Source organism: Ctenopharyngodon idella, chromosome 23 (assembly GCF_019924925.1).
Source record: "Ctenopharyngodon idella isolate HZGC_01 chromosome 23, HZGC01, whole genome shotgun sequence".
NCBI classification, from domain to species: domain Eukaryota; kingdom Metazoa; phylum Chordata; class Actinopteri; order Cypriniformes; family Xenocyprididae; genus Ctenopharyngodon; species Ctenopharyngodon idella.
In genome coordinates this window covers 12397533-12415054 of record NC_067242.1, presented here as the reverse complement: position 1 = coordinate 12415054, position 17522 = coordinate 12397533, and the positions used below count along the sequence as shown (strand labels likewise).

Genomic DNA, 17522 nt, shown 5'->3' with positions numbered 1-17522 from the left:
AGGAAGAGATAGAGTCACATTACTTCTCCTTTTAAGAACGAATGCATGCACATAAAGAGTTATTCCGCCAAGTGTCTTATTGCTAAGGAACTTTGCTATGACTTCTGTGATCACAACAAACATCTGATCTCATGAATTTTCAAATGGAGCCTCTTCACTGATGTTTCCTTCCTCATACATCATTCAGTGACACAAGTGTCTGCGGCTGTCACGCTGGTAATGCCATAAACCACAGGACAAATGATATCATAAGAGGGATACCTACAGCAACTTTCCATGGACAGCAGAATGACAACTGAAATTACACATATCTGCTTTGTATTCAAGACATAAATCATAAAGAGTAGACCTATGTCTATTATATTTTTAATTATATGTGACTCGTGCTGGCAAAATGAGTCAGAGTGCAATGTGCACGGGCTAATTTCGAGCTACAGACAAAACAAGTGAAAAATGTCAATTTTGGTCGAAATTTAGGTTTTCACAAAAAATAAGTTCATTAAGCCCTTGTCTAGCAATCCCAATGCTCCAAATAGCAATTAAACATCTAAAAGTATCTTTATTTGTACGTTTTCTGATAGAAATACCTTTCCTTTGACCATGAAAAATGCAGTTTTTCTCTGCTCGCTTCTTGACGACTGGCGCTTCCTCTAAGCACAAGTTTGGTATCATTTTAAAGCACAGCATTCCAACTTAATATTCATAGCGAATTCGCGATTGTATGAGTCTGAAGCAATAAAATGTGATTTTCAAACTCATGCTGATGTAAACAAAACGATCTTACTCGCACTGTTTGACAGATCAGCGCGATCCCGATATACACATATACACAGAATTACAGTATTTCAAAAAATCTGTCTTGGCGAGTATTCACGCAAACATTATCTGTTATGTCTTAAGTGAACGTTTGGTTAACTGTTGGGAAAAAACATCTGATGTGTAACATTATATTAGATCATAATACAATATATGTGTGGTACAGTAGGTCTTAATATATAGGCTGTCTGTTTCATTAATGTTAATCAAACAATTGTGGAATCATGGAAAAAAGTTGAATATATATATTTTTTTCCTATAGATATGGGTTTTGACTTGGTTTGTGCCAAATTTGGTGTTATGACCAGGAGTTTTAAGACATGGTTGCTAGGTGATTTTATTTTGGAACCTTCAGAAAACTCGATTTTCATATCGAGATCATAAATTCAGTTTAAAACTGAATTATATAATTAAATAATACAACTTTTGTGGCTTAAACTGTAAACATTTTAACAGTAATTTTAGCAGATATTAATCTTCAGCAGGGGTCAAATAGGGTGAAATTGGAGTTTTGTGGCTTTTAGGTTGACAAATCTTTTTAAAAATAAATATTTTCTTTACATAACCATTCAAAAGATTTGGGGTTGGTATGTTTTATTGCTGTTTTCTTGCTGTTCACAAAGGCAACATTTATTTACTCAAAGCTACAGCAAAAACAGTAATGTTGTTAAATATTATTACAACAGACCCTTTTCACAGACTGTGATGACGCATTTTAACGGTCATCTATATTGTAAATCCTGCAAAGTTTTTTTATATTTTCATTTTTTTTTTTTAAAATATGTACATTTATAACACTATATTTAGTATGATATTACCTTTGCATCAAATTACAAAAAAAATAGTTAACACTGCTGCAGCGGCTATGGGAGTGACGGAAAAATTACATCTTTCTCTCTTCTGACTGCCGTTATCAATCACTCTCTATTTTTTCCATCTTTTTGATAGTTGTGAAAACACTATTGTGGAGTTTTTCTTTTGCTATTTGTGCAAATGGAAAGACAAAAAATATATTCAATATAGTCTCTAATTCACCACTATAAAAGTTTACCCAACTATGGTGACTTCCACTTCTGAGAAACACAGAAATGTGAAAAGGGTCTATTTAAAATAGCCGTTTTCTATTTAAATATATTTTAAAATGTCATTTCCTCCTGTTATGGCAGAGCTGATTTTTCAGCAGCATATTTTAGCAGCGAAGAATATTTTAGCCTTTTTCGCTCACACATACATGTGCACACAGGAAACGCAACAGGAATTCTTTTAATTTAAATGCATATTAAACACGCACAGAGGAACTGACCCGTGAATGTGAATCAGCCATGTTTGTCAGACTTTTCAATCAGAACAGCACCGACTTAATAAATCATCAGACTAGAAAAACAAATCCTGCATAACTAGAGGGATGAACCTGCCGTCTGCCGCAGATGGTGAACAGACTCACACATCTTTATATTCATTATAAATGAGACCATGGTTATGATCAACAGTAACGCCCAAAGAGCATCTCATCCCTCCTGAACAGAGCGTGGCAGTTTCGTGTTCAATAGTATAACAGGATCAAGAAGCCATGAGCGGCTGAAATCGCAGGGCTTAGCAGTAAGGGGAGGAAACCTTATTACCACAAAACCTAGTGGATACACAGATAAGATGCTGCTGGGACTCTCTGCCAACTCAGTTCCTTATTAGACATGGCGGTCAGTGCTGAAATGGCATCTGACCCTGACCAAAGCCCAGATGCCAGTGTGTGGCCATCCTCCAGTGCACAGCAGGTCAAAGTCATCAGGTCTGGGAAACGGCGCTAATGTGGAGCTGAAGAGGAAGATTGCACCTTGACCTTGAAATCTGATGCATCCGAAAAAAGGTAAAGCTCTCTATTAAACTGACATTGCACTGAAAGAGACAAGGCTATGTCTCCAGGCTCTGGGCCTCCTATATTTAACAGCATTATTCATGCCCCCCTCTTTCATGCATCTTTCTCCCTCTCTCTCTCGTTTACATATTCTCTCTCTACCAGACATTTGCTATCAAATTATTTCATATACAGTGCCTGGAGCAGGTTTCATCATTCACTTTTTAAATCTTATCTGGTTAAATCTATTGCAACCGAAAAGAGAATATTGATTTTTGTATTGTATGTATTTTTGGTAGAACAATGGCAAAGCAAACAGACAGACAAAGTCGGGTATAAAAATCCATGATACTGATGTATAATAATAAATACACCTGATAAATGTATAAAATGTAGACAACTATGGTTATTTCAAAGAAAATGTGTTGCAATAACAGTGCAACGTAATGTGCTCAGGATTAGTTCACCCAAAACTGAAAATTATGTCATTATTTACACACCCTCATGTCATTTCAAACCCGTATAACTTTAGTTCTTCTGTGGAACACAAATGGAGAATTTAAGAATTGTACTGGTTCCTCTTTGCATGCAATTAGAATGAACTGAGACAGAGTTGAATCTAAGAATGAATCAAACTAATTCAAATGATTCATTAAAAAGATTTGACTGAAAGAACAATTCTTTGAGCAATTGGATATTGCTACCTCTCTCATGAATGTGCCAATGAAAAGTTAGAGTGGATTTTTTTGTGAATAATGATCTAAATTCTGGTCTAAAACAGCTATAATATGACTAAGAACAGATCTAAAAATATATATATGGACCACTTGTATGTTTTGAAACTTTCATTGTCAATGAAAAGAGTGTACAAATATTAAAACGTCCACATTTGTGTTCTTTGATCAATTGGATATTGCTACTTCTCTCATGAATGTGCCAATGAAAAGTTAGAGTGGATATAAAGTTAATTTTTTTTTGTGAATAATGATCTAGATTTTGGTCTAAAACAGCTATAATATGACTCGGTATATAGCTCCAAAAATATATGGACCACTTGTACGTGTTTTGAAGGTTTCATTGTAAATGAAAAGATTGTACAAATGTTAAAAAATCAACATTTGTGTTCCACAGAAGTCACAGGTTTGGAACAACATGTGGTTGAGTAAATAATAACAGATTTTTCATATCTAACTGAACTATCTCTTTACTCAAACACATGCACATCTGTTATTCACTTCACAGATATTCTGGTTAGGTGCTGTTCACAAATACATTAGCCAGAAGCAGTAAAAGTGCTGCCTTTATTGATTTTCAGTAAGTACAGATCTACTTTTTGCATTCGTTGGTGGAAAAAAATTGGTTGCTAGTTTCTCCCAGCATAGATGCTTTCCAAATGTTTTTGAAAACCTGTTCCGTTGCGACAAAACACAAGTGAATATGCTCTATCCGTTTCAAACTGCTTATCCAGGACAAAACATTTCCTCTTTTTTCCCAGTACTCTTCAGGGCCAGCGGGGGTTTATGAAGAGTGAGGTACGCTGGGATTCAGATCACAGGCCCCATGGCTTCCACATCAAAGTGAAGCCTTTGGTCTACACACACGTAAGCTAGTGGTTCTGCGTTCCCTAATTCTCTGTCTGATTCTGTCTGTGTGATGTGGCACCCTGAGGACTCGACCGCTGAATAGGACCACAGGGGCCCCTGCAGTCACTGCTGGTCCAACCCAACTGTGTCGAGTGGTGATACTCACCTACTCCTAATGACTGCATATTACTGTCTAAAAACAGCTCTATCGTAACTAATTAGACAGACCACATGTCTCTTTTTAGCTCAGGTTGGGTGGAAAATTGGGTGGCTGTGTTCTGTTTAAGTGGTACAGTACTGTACTTAATTTGATATCGTACATTATCACTAAAGAAATGTCTTAGAAAGTCTCTGCAAACTACAGATAATGGTATGAACAAGATCTTATATTACAGAATGAGCAATTTTATAATCATGGTAATATAATTATTTTGCTGGAATGCAACAAAAGTGGTCTATATTTTAAAATACTTTAAAATATGAAAGTACTTCATCTCATTTAATTATTGTCGCTTTTTATTTTGAACTTAATCAAGCTAAAAGGTATGACAGCTCCACCTCTAAATTCTCATTGGATGAGCCACATTCAAAGCTGTATTTTTATATCCCTCTCTGTATTTTTACTGCAGTGGTTCTCAAACTTTTTTAGTCACGCCCCAATAAACAAAAAACGTAAATATTTCAGTGATGTTTTGGATGAACAATATATAATCAGTGGCTGCAGTGCGCTCTTTTGACAACGCCTCATGAGCTCAGCTTCTTGTAGCCTACTTCTTCTCGCTACAACACGGCAACGGAGCGGCATGTTCACCATAGCAGCTTGTGATGCTGTCCACTGAAGAGGTGCTTTTCTATGGCGAGCAACTTCTATGTTGGGCTTTTTCAGATGGTGACAACGGTCTGAAGAAGAACGATTCAGTGGAATTGGTGTTCGGTGCTGTTTATAGAGCACCAACCGCTATTCGCACACTTGAACGCTATTGCGACGGCTGTTTTCTTTTATTTCTGCTGATCTCCCGCGCCCCCCAGCAGTACCTATGTGCCCCCCCAGGAGGTGTGCTTTGATAACCACTGTTTTGCTGTATGTGTTTGTGTCACTTTTATATGTAAAAATGACATGAGGCTGAAGCGGTCCACTTACAGTCCTGCAAATATATCTATTGTAATATGAACGGTAAGGCAAAATTACCCAGCTCTACTACAGATTTAATCAAACAATGAATTTGAAAGATTAATGATTGCTAAATTACAATGATAAATGATCTGACGCATTATATCAACGTAATTCTAGGAGTGACGCTCAGTTCGGTCCAGTTGCTGTATATCATTTCTTATCTCTTCAGATAAAAGTGTAATGTAGCATCTAGCAAACGTAAGTCATCTGTGTTCCCTCAGAAGGGTTTGTTTCCCTTGCCTTATTTAGCTGTGTGGTGTTTTCTGGCATTCTCCTATCATAAACAGCCACTCTTGTGTGAACTGAGTGATCTTCATTTTCCCAGGCTGTTTTCATATCTAAAGCCTGCTAATTCATCCACTCTCATGCTTCATGAGAGAAAAAAAAGAAAGAAAATTCTCTTATGAGAGAATAGAAGTCAGACATGATGTTACATAGGGTTAATTGTAATTGTGCCACATCAAGAAAATTGGGCAACAGTACAGATAGTAAACCATACAGATCTTTTTTATTTTGGTGCAATGTTGCAACTAAAGGCTGTTTCTGAGACTATGACCAGATCTGATATAAACGACTACAATATAAACAGCTCAACTGTAAAATCAAGTTATTGTATGTTTGTAGTTGAGCATGTTGTAAAATGCTGGGACAAAACCATAGAGAGAATAAGAACATGAGTAATTAGCAGTCGGTTTTACAGAAGTATTCAATGAGAACATGTTTTTACTCATGGAAAAAAATAGTAAAGACTGCACATCACGTGCTGACACATCAATGATCTGAAATGTTTCGGAAATTACTCAACATATGCAAAAACATGACTGTTTTACATGCAAGGGTAAATCTGACAAACAAAGCATTTAATTAACATATTACATGTTAGAGCTATGAACTTATGCATCAAAATTGAGTAGTATTGCTACTGTGAGCCATGAGAGTTTGAATCTTGCTTGCAACCTTAGACCAAGGCACTTACACACCTGGCATTGAATACTATGGATATTGTTTCCTCTATTGTGAGTCAATAAATGCATAAATCTAAATGTACATGTAACACTTCCTCATTCTGCCTTCAATTTCACCTCCACTATTCCTTTTATTCCTACAAATAAAAGTGGCAAAAAGGCCAAAAATCATGATATCAAAGGGGACCTATAATGCCCATTTTCACAAAATGTAATATAAGTCTCTGGTGTCCCCAGAATGTGTCTGTGAAGTTTCAGCTCAAAATACCCCACAGATCATTTATTATAGTTTGTCAAATTAGCATTTTTGTGTGTGTCCCTTTAAATGCAAATGAGCTGCCTGCTTTCCAGAAGAGGGCGGAGCTTTAACAGCTCGCGCTTCAGTTGCTCAACAACAACAAAGCTGGAGAATCTCACGCAGCCAAAATGGTGATTGCCAGTAACAGTGTTCAGCCTTACATTGTTCAAACCGGAGTCTGACACTGATGGAGAGACTCAAGAAGAAGTTACAACTTTTAGAATGCAACTGGACGTTTCTGAATGGTTAGTGGATAAATTTATGTTGTTGTTGTATGTTGTTGTTGTGTAGTTGATTCAACTCATCAACTACCATGTTAATCTTTTGTGCAAATTCAGTGTTGAACTGACCCTCGTTTATAAAGCAGTCCAGCGTTAAATGATTTGCGCAAATATATACCACTTTACTGACTTTCTTCTGAACATTTCCTTCATAATTTAAATTCAACAACGGTGTTCTCAATGGCTCAGATGCAGAGAGTCTATGGAGACTCTTATGTTCGTTGATACATCCAATAACAGAACATTTGTAATGTTTTTTTGGTGCAGACATTGTGCATCGCCAGCTTCTACAGTGAGTAAACAGAAATGGCGGACTGCTGCAGCTCACTCAGGGCAATATCTATGCTAATAGGGCAGATCATCACCAGTCATGGGCGGGGCTAATTAATTTACGTAAGAGCAGGGGGAAATCTGAAACCACGCACTTGGAGAGACTGTTTATGATTTTTTGTGATTATAAAAAAGGAGTGGGTAGATTTTTACCATTATAGGCTGGTTGTTTACATAAACCTTTGTTCAAACACCTTATAAAAGTGAATTTTGCATAATAGGTCTCCTTTAATTTTCGAGCATAACTCCTCAATGAAAAGAAAACCCAAAGATTTGAGTTAGCTCAGATATTGTCCTACAATGGGTGGCCAACATAGAAAAAAAGGGAGGGTTCCCCACAGTCTTCTATTCTATTGCAAAACACCTTACTCATGCAGAGAGAAAATGTTAACACATTTTTCAGCAACAAAAAAGACATTGTGTTTCCATGTTCAGTTGAAAAACATGCGGGGTAGTAGGCGTTGGGGGATGTGGAAACAGACCACCGATTAGGATGGGCACCAAACGTTGCCAACATGTGACAGGTGTGCCCCTTTCCTCACCCACTCCATAGCCTCCTCCTCCTTACACCCACCCAAACTCAACAGTGGGTCATTTCCTTCTTTAACGTACAGTGTTGCCAGTTGGCAATCATAACAGATTATTCCATAGGAGGTTGAGGTCAGCTGCTTCACACTGTAAAACATATTACATTTCTTCTCTCGTCCTTATCGGTATAATGTCTTACTTCTTCCAGACACACAAAGAAACTCAAATATTGCACAGCAGGGCTATTCACAGACTCCAGTGGACTAGAACATTGATCAAATGTCATCTATGACGGTACGGAAAAACCAGCAGGTGATGTAAGGGTGAAGTTTTGAGAAAGCCGGCCGGGTATGATGCACCAAATACATAAACACTGGAAAGCAAACATGTTTAGCTTATGATTAAAACTTTTACCCTCACCACTGAGAAAACACTATGACACCGGCAGTTACGGAGGGGGATTTCCAAGTGTTTTGTAAACACAAAGAAGCAGGTACTACATCAGATAGGAGGGTGCTGGGTAGGTCGTGATAGAGATATGGCTTTTTGATGTACAAACAAATCAACAGGAAAACCAATACAGACTCCAACAGGGAAATGATATGACTACTGGAGGATCATGCATGAAAGAACACAAAGAAAGGAGGAGAATCACATCTATAATGTTTTGTTTCAAATGAAAAAGAGATAATAGGTGATAAAGAATAACAGAGGTGTGTTTATAGAGATGTTCAGTCTGGGTTATTGTGCTGACCCATGGGGGAAAATTCCCTGATGAATTCTTCTTCCTGCTTAGAAGTAATCAGAATCGTATGCAAATTAATTAAATCCCATCCATTTGGTACATTCGTTTGGATTAACGATCTGATCGAGCCATTATTAGTTAATGTGGTGGGAGTCAGAACTCACATCAGCTAGGGTTGCATCCATGTGCTTGTGGGAATCAGTAAAGATACATGGTAAACCCAAAGCATGCCATGATTCGGTCAAGTAGAACATGTTCCTCCTGGATCAACAGTCGTGGTTGGTCCTGGAACAATATTCCTATTAAACAAGCCCTATGCTTAACCCTAACCCAGGCGTCTAAAATCTGACTGCATGGTTGACAGGAATGTTGTTCCAGGCTGGACAAAAAATTATGTTGATCCAGGAACATGTAAATCACGTTAAGCATAAACCTGGAAGAAGAGCTGCACAAATAATCATAATAAAATCAAAATTGCAATATGGATAGTTAAATTAAATAAGTATAGCCTGCATGTGCTGAGTTCTTGAGAGTGAAGCATTAAAGACTGTTGTGAGCATAAACTTAAAGGCCTTCCTTCAGTTTTGTGCCAAAATAAAAGTCGTGTTTAATATGTAAATGTGGTGAAAGTGAAGAAATAAAGACTGCACTGGTGACAATAACAAAATTAAAAAATGACAATTAAAAGTTCTTTTTCCTCGGATATCTAAGCTGCAGCAGTTTAAACTTCAATTGCACAAAAATAATAAAAATAAATAAAATAATAATTAAATAAATATTTCTTTATATTAATTAATAGCATTATGATTTTCTCAGACCATGTTGTATATAATATTGCAGTTCAAAGTGCAACTGCACAAAAATAAAGTAAGTAATTAGTTCTTTTTGCCTAAATATCTAGGCAGCGGCACTATGAGAAATTAAATGTTTATCATATCACAGTTCAAACTGCAATTGCACAAAAATAATAAACAAATAAATAAACACAATAAACACAATTCATTATTACAGCTTATTCACTATAGTTTAAAAAAATGGTAGTAAAATATGACAAGATCTCAGAGTTAAACTGTTTCAGAAAAAAATAATCTTAAATGTCAGATAACACTTAAGCAAAACATGGTCAGGTCAAAGTGTCTGAATAATTTTTGGTCCCAAATTTTTATCAATTTTACTGGTAGTCCACTGTATGAAGAATGTTTAGGTATAATATGTCACAGTTTACTTTATTTTGCTATCCTCACAAACCCTAAAAAATATAAATAAGTAATATGTATATAAAAGTAATACTAGTAATATGATTTTCTCTGGCCAAATTGTGCAGCCCTACCCAGAAAGCATTAAATGCTATTTCTCCAGAAAAAAGCAAAAAACAGCGAACAATAGACTTTTAAAAAAGTTAACGCCTGTTAATTACATACAATCAGACAGAAACAACAATAACGGTAACTCAAAATGACTTCCTGATCCATCACTCATAAATAATTTATAAGAAATCATAGGGGAAATCTGAAGTCCTTTCCCCCATTTTTTTTTTTTTTTTTTTTTTTTTTTACCAGTCATGTGATGAGTTTAACTGTAACTAGCAAAGCATAGCATCATACAAGCGGCACTGGAGTTTACATAAGCGTGTACGCCGGTGGTTTGAAGTGTGCGAGTCAGTGCTTTCAGTAGAGGTTTATTTGTGTGTGTTTGGGTGTGGGGGTTCAAGTGGAGACTCTGAGTCATGCGATGGACGGGCTCTCATTTGCATGAGGTGAAATCCCTGAGCAGGCAGCGATATGCTGACAGATGCAGCAGAACGGGGAGAACATTCAGACTACTCCTCACCAGTGCTACGTTCCAGCATCACCCTGCAAGCGAGCAGACGGGCTGACGGTGCTCATCTGGGCGAGGTGTTAAACACTGACAGCCGAAGCGCAGTTCTGAACCGTCTGCTCGTCCTAATGAAGCTAGCCAATGTTCGCCCTCATCTGTCGGGTGCAGCTGATGGAGGCGAAAAACTGTCAGATGCATGAATCATATTTCTACTCTTGCTACCCGATCTTTCAAATTTTACTTCACAAACAAATCAATGAAGAATCCCCTAACAACTCATCTTCTCCTCGCTTTGTCTTGCCGCCTGTCTCTCGCTGTATGGAGTTTATGCAGTGCAATATCCATGAGCCTCTCTTCATCAGCCTTTTTTTCTCACTACCTCTTATGTCAGTCGCAAGCAGCTGGGCTTTGAAAAGGAGGAGTATTTGGTGTCATCTTTCGGTGCAATGGGAACACAGAAGGGAGGGTTGCCTGGTTAGAAGGGGAAAGGGATTGATAGACACAATAGCGCAGAATCTTGTTTGAAGTCTGAACCACAGATTCTGTGTCTTGGCTTTACACCACATTGGAGTTACCGGCACCTCTCAGGTTCCAAACCCATGAGTACTCAATCCCTCCCCCAAGGCAGAAAGAGTTGGAAAGAAAGGGCAAAAGAAACTGAACGGGACAGAAATATTTTCAGTATGCTGTCAGAAAGCAGACACACACAATGGCTGGTCAAATAGCTGAGGCTCAACGTCACTGTAAAGTCAGAAGGGGAATTTTGGAGTTTCGTGAGCCTACGCCTCGCTGGTTTCATTCCCAGCAGCAGTAGAGCCTAACTTGGGTTCCTTAAACCTAAGGGAGACCAACTGAGAAAGGGTTGAGAACGTATGCATTCATTGAACAATTATAGAATATCTGCAAAAACAATCAAAACTAAAATTTCACAAGCCATCTATGCCTAGTCCAACTTACTGGTTACTTCTCTATAAGCATATTTGGTTGTTAGTTGTATGAATGGGTGAGGGATCAGCAGTGCTCACTTCCTAACACAGCCATAATGGACCCTTTGAAATTGAATACCCATTCAGTCTTTTGTACTGAGGCCTTTATAACATGATTGAACGATTCAATTATTCAATATCCTGCTTTGTGCAATTTATTGATTCTTCTTTTTTCTAAGTTTCCATTATCCTGTTACCCTTACCAACAGGATTCATTAACTGGCAGTCTAGAGAGCAGTTCCACCACAGCAACAGCACCTAATAGGAAGCTTTAAGAACGGACTCAAGAGGCATATTCGCAAGGTTATATGTACATAACTACAAATGAAGTAATTTGTATTTCTAGCTAGGTTTTAAGAGTCTAGTTCACTCCCTCTCTGAATGCTAAATTGGCTTAGTTAAAATGATTGATATTTGTCTTGAAGCTGCTTGAAATTTCCTGCTGTTTTGGACCATGAAATGAGATGATGGCCCATTCATGTAACAAAAACTGATGTTTATCAGTGCCGATTATGCATAATTTAATAGCTCCATGGCTGTTGTAAATACATCCTCCCTTATTGCTAAAACCAGGGCATTAAATATTTATCTAGCCAGGGATTAAGATGGTGTTACATACAATACATCAAATGTGTCTAAGTTGACCACCTCAGGGCCCAGCTTCCTGTAAACAGAGTATACACTTCCTGAATTTAGGATGCTTCCGAACATGAGAAGCCTCAAAATGCCACTCTGAGCTTGACATATTTTTCATAGTCATCTCGCTTGCTGCCTGGATGGGTGGAGCTAGTTAGGAATTCTTTATATATCACAGAGGATGAGAGTATCCAGACAGGCACACGAGGAAGAGAAAAACAGGCAAGCTCACCAAATCATAATTTCCAGAAAGAACCAGGTACTTAACAGTGAGACCTGCCTGGATCAACCTGCTCAAGCCAAAGGGCCAATTACATTAGTGTGCCATTAGCAAACGTCAGCTTAATAGTCTAGGCACGTAATGATCAGGTGGGTACCCTGAGTGTGGAGCTAAGGGCTTGCGTATGCATTCATAAATATCTAACGTCAAAACATATATGTGCTTAAATGCATCACACATTACGGTTGATGACAGAGACATTGCCTCAAGGCCTTAGCAATTACTCTTAATATTTTTATGTACAGTCTAAACATGTTCATTTTTATCAAAGACAAGAAGGGATTGCCCAATAAAAGTCTGTTCAGACTATTGATTTAGTTGTGTAAAATGTAAGTCACATTTCTTATTTGTCATTTCTAGCTATTTGAATATACATTGACTAATGATTTGTTGAATTTTGTGTAAATGCTTGTAAATACTGTAATATTGTAATATAAGAGTGTCTTTATAGGATATGAGGGAATTAATTAATAATTAATAATTATATTAATTAAATTAGAGTATCTTCTTTTTTTTTTTTTTTCATTTATTTTGTTAGAAACATCTAAATTATCTGATTTTATAAATCTTGAATATTGACAAACAACGTTTGCAAAGTTACGATGCTCAAAGTTCAATGCAAAGGAAGATATTTTCTTTTACAGAAATCGCTTTTTAAGGACTACAACAAACGACTGGTAGAGACTACAGTGAGCTACTTCCTGGGTTGGTGACATCACAAACCCCAAAATTTACATAAACTCTGCCCCTGGGAAGGGCTGAGGCCATGTTGTTACCATGCCATCATTTTACACCAGACTGCTTCACAAACAAGGGTCAATTGAACGCTGGATTTGCACAAAAGATTAAAATGATGGCACATGCTAGTTGATGAGTTGAATTAACTCCACAGCAACTACATAAATTTATCCACTAACCATTCAGAAACATCCAGTTGCATTCTAAAAGTTGTAACTTCTTCCTGTGTCTCTCCATCAGTGTCTGACTCCGGTTTGAACAATGTAAGGCTGAACACCATTACTGACAATCCTCATTTTGGCTGTGTGAGATTCTCCAGCTTTGTTGTTATTGAGCAACTGAAGCACGAGCTGTTAAAGCTCCGCCCTCTTCTGGAAAGTGGGCCAGGAACAGCAACTCATTTGCATTTAAAGGGACGCACACAAAAATGGCGTGCTTTTGCTCACACCCAAATAGGGGTGTGTAATAAATGATCTGTGGGGTATTTTGAGCTGAAACTTCACAGAAACATTCTGGGGACACCAGAGACTTATATTACATCTTGTAAAAGGGGCATTATAGGTCCCCTTTAAGCTTTTCCATCATCATTAATTGCTATATGACTTTAATATGTTTGCCTCTGGACGAATTTAGAAGCTTGTAATAAGGTTTGCTAACAGAAGAAGCAGATTTATTAAGTTGTTTGTTTGAAACTTTTGAAAGTCCTCACTGCCAAGGAAATATTTATTAGGTCGTCCATCATTCGCAGATTATGGTACAATGTATTCAGTGTCCAAACTGATGATTCAGTGTAATGATGATCATGACAGCATTTTGTAGACTACCCAGAAATGGAGGGTGGACGAGGGGTTCAGAGAGTGTATTACTGGAAAAACAAGCTGACCGTAAACACACACACACACTGATCACTTCACAGTGGCCTGTTGCCCATGATTGACCTCTCTCTCTCGTACCAACCAAACGGACAAGAACACACACTGAAAAACAGCAGCAGCTGGTGTACATGACACACAATCCTGGAACAGACCCACAGAGCTGGTGCTGTTTTTCAGGAAAATAATGTAATGTGTGTATATTTCATGTTGTTTTCCCAGTCTACTGTTGTGCAATCCATGCTCAAGTTCAATCATTGTCGAAGTTGATATCACACTGTGCTTTTTGGTAGTCTAAATCATCTATGTACAAAGGGAAACAGCACTCCTCCCAGATCCATTTTGTGTATCTCAACTTACGTGACACCAACAGTCGCCTGGTGATTGATGTATGCTGCTCCGCTGATTTTTGTTTGTCTTATCCTCTGCTTATGTTTCTCATTTCACATCTTACATTTCAACCGGGTACATAATCCAACAAATGGCCTCAGTTGAATTCTGACATGCCATCAAAAAGGAATCCAACAGCAACAGAGTATTTACAGCATTGGCGAACTATGGCTCCATTCCTGGGTTTGTGGAAAACAGCGGGACACCTCAAGAATGGCATTCGCAGTGTGTGTTTTTGGAGAGGAGTGTGTGGTGGGAGAAAATGTGATGCTCTAGACGACTGTGGGAAGAGAGAGGGGGCGAACTTGGCTTAGGTGCTGCAAGGACGGAGAATAGGATTGGCCCCCTTACAGATCTTGTACATTGAGGCATCAAAGAGCTTGCGGCGCTGCTTCCCACGATAGACACCACGCACCCTGTCAAACACATCCCTCCCCCCGTCAGGATCACGGATAAGTCACCATGTCTGCGCTCATTCTTTCTTGTTTAATGAAATTCCAACCTATTCCTACACTTCTGGTAGGAAAAAGGTCTTTGTGCAAGAGCCATTTGTGCATGTAGCTTCTGAAGGCTTGTCTTGGGGTGATGGGAGAAAATGAGACAGTCTAACTATTCCGATTTATGCAGGTTTTTGATCAACTCACCAGCAAGGTCACAAACTGCCTAATAACTTAACCTGTCATGTAATGGCTAATTGGAGTGACGCCACTGACCTCGAATTTCAGGTCAAGTCCAGCCCACCACATTCATATCATTGTCATATCATTGTGCTAAAGAATTAATCTTTATAAACACACATTAAACATTAAATATAATTAGATATTACATTAATTACATATAAACAATAAATTTAGTTCAATTAATAAATCAAATAAAATTTTATTTGAACTAAATAAAATGTAAAATAAATTATATATTTTAAATTTATTAACAACCTGTATATGGGTCAATGACGTTTCGGGTCATTTCTTTGTCCAAAGGCCTTAATAATAATAAAAAACAAAGATATGACATCCAAAGTATGTAAGGTAGTAAAATTAGGTCTCTTTTATTGAATCCAAAAGGTTTTAATTATATTTTGCTACATATAAAGGTATTTTAAAGATTTTGAAGTGCCAAAAGGTCATTCGGTTTAACCATCCAAAGGCCAATACAGCCATTTCATTTGTGATTAAAATATCTTAAAATGTAATAAATGTATATATTTTTTATTCTGGCATGATTTTATAACATCATATATCAACATAGTGCAAAATGGTATTAAAATTATGTGTAGAAGTCATTGCTTTGTTATAAGAAAGAATGTCCGGAAAAATGAATTTCATTAATGTCATTCGGAGTAACCAATATAAATTTATCATTTTGGATCAAGTCAAACTCTCTCTTAACTATTCGAAAAATTCACGTTTTCACTTGCATGTCCCTAAACATCAGGTCATTCGGTACAACCGCTATAAAACATGGAAAATGTAATATTTTACAAACTTGTACTAAATATAAAATGTTTGATTATCCTTTTGTTAGCTAGCTAGCAAGCTAGATATCAGCCTGTTAGCATTGTTTGAAAATATCGTCATTCGGTATAACCATAAGTGTCATTCGGCAAAACCAAAATTTTGGTTAAACCGAATGACTTTTTTGGTGACAAATTTTGTCCATCTTGTAAAAAAATGACAAAAGCAGTGTTAATTGATTATAAAAACCACATAATCTTATTGTTAACACTTAATAAAACTTCAAAGTTAATTATATCTCCTTTATGTTTTTTTACACTTTTAAAAACCTTATTTGTCAATGACCCATTTACTGACATTAAACATAAGTACATTTATTCAATTAATAATTTATTAAATATAGGCTAAATTAATTGTTAATTAAACATATATTTAAAAATTAAATAGTCTAAAAATGCATAAATAAAAAAAATATATAAAATATAAAATAAAATATAAAATTAAAAATAATATATTTAATATACATAAAATATAAATATACATAATTGTGCCAAACAGTGGCAAAGTAGACCAAATCCAAACAAACTGAGGTTTGAAAAAGAACAGCAAAAATTCTAGCATATTTCTAAAGGGAGTGAGCCATTGCACCATGGTTGCAAAGTGTTGCTGTGGGTTGAGCAAATTGCCAAGTATCACAAGCCCTAAGGATAATCTATGGTGAAGAGAAGCAAGAGAACAACTGTTTTACAAAGCGCTATTGGTCCTACTTCAAAATCGTACTCTGAAGGGAATATTTGCTTAGGGGGATTCGATTAGGTGCTTTTCACCCGAAAGAGCACAAGAAGTCTTTTTCTGGGCCTCTTTGTTGAGATGCTCTTGCAGCTGCTGAAATAGCAAATGTGGCCATGTTGGGATTGGGTGGGGTTCTGACCTCTGAATCCTCTGAAGTCTAAAACTACATTGTAAGCTATTAACTATATATCCGCAAACGGTCTAACATATTCAGCCATCTGAAAAACAATTTCCATTTGAAAAACTTCCAAATCAAAGTGTCTTCAACACAAGTCAAACTGTCTAATGGCTTCATGGTTAATAACCAATACACTGATCTCATGCGCCATTCCTTTTGGTTTCACATTAAAGATGTCATGGGTAGAATAAGGCACAGGCCCACACATAGGCACAGATCAAAACATTTCTATGTGAGCCATGTCTTCAGAAAGAGCTCATTAGATTCCAGCCACTTGCTGTGTGGGTCAGCACCATGTGCACCAGTTATCACTGGCGTTAGTTAGCCGTTTTCCACCATTCATGCGATCTGGAGTGCAATTTATCATGTCTTTTCCAGTCTATTCCAGTGAATCAGTATAATGATTCTTGTGCAATGACAAGCATCTAAGAGCTGTTTTGTCTCAGTGGGGTAAGAGTTCACTAGAAAAGACCTGAAATGTATAAATATGTAGATACAGTTTTCCCCAGCACCACTGAGAGTTTGCCTTTTCATGTCAACATGCATTCAGCACTCTTTCATCTCCATAAATGCTACAAATGAGTTGCAGCAGGTTTCTGTTGTGTTTTTCAGCATTTATGAAAGACTGAGGTGTTGGAAAGTTTATATCACACAGTGGTAATTGCAGTATTGTCAGGATGTTTTTAGGTGGTTCCCCATGTTTAAGTCCCCAGACTAACTGACAGCCTACAAAAAGCATGGAAAAAAAAAGCCAATGGAAAGATAAATGAACGTTGTTACTCATGCACTAATGATTACAGATGTCA

At 37.2% G+C, this 17522-nt stretch overlaps 1 protein-coding gene and 1 long non-coding RNA gene across 15 annotated transcripts in view; one reads left to right on the top strand and one right to left on the bottom strand.

Annotated features, from left to right (window-relative positions):
* Positions 1-17522, bottom strand: part of bcl2a (BCL2 apoptosis regulator a) — a 60041-nt gene that overhangs the window by 13627 nt on the left and 28892 nt on the right. The window contains exon 3 of one of the 14 annotated variants that reach the window (XM_051881807.1): positions 13736-17442. The exons of the other annotated variants lie outside the window; for them this stretch is intronic. Within the exon in view, the coding sequence (XP_051737767.1) occupies positions 17431-17442 (12 nt within the window). The 3' untranslated portion in view covers positions 13736-17430. Of the gene's footprint in view, positions 1-13735; positions 17443-17522 lie in introns of those variants that run through there. 14 annotated transcript variants of the gene reach the window in all.
* LOC127505884 (uncharacterized) lies at positions 6-6468 on the top strand. The gene is made up of 2 exons (XR_007927842.1): positions 6-2680; positions 4164-6468. It is a non-coding gene; the product is annotated as an uncharacterized LOC127505884 (long non-coding RNA).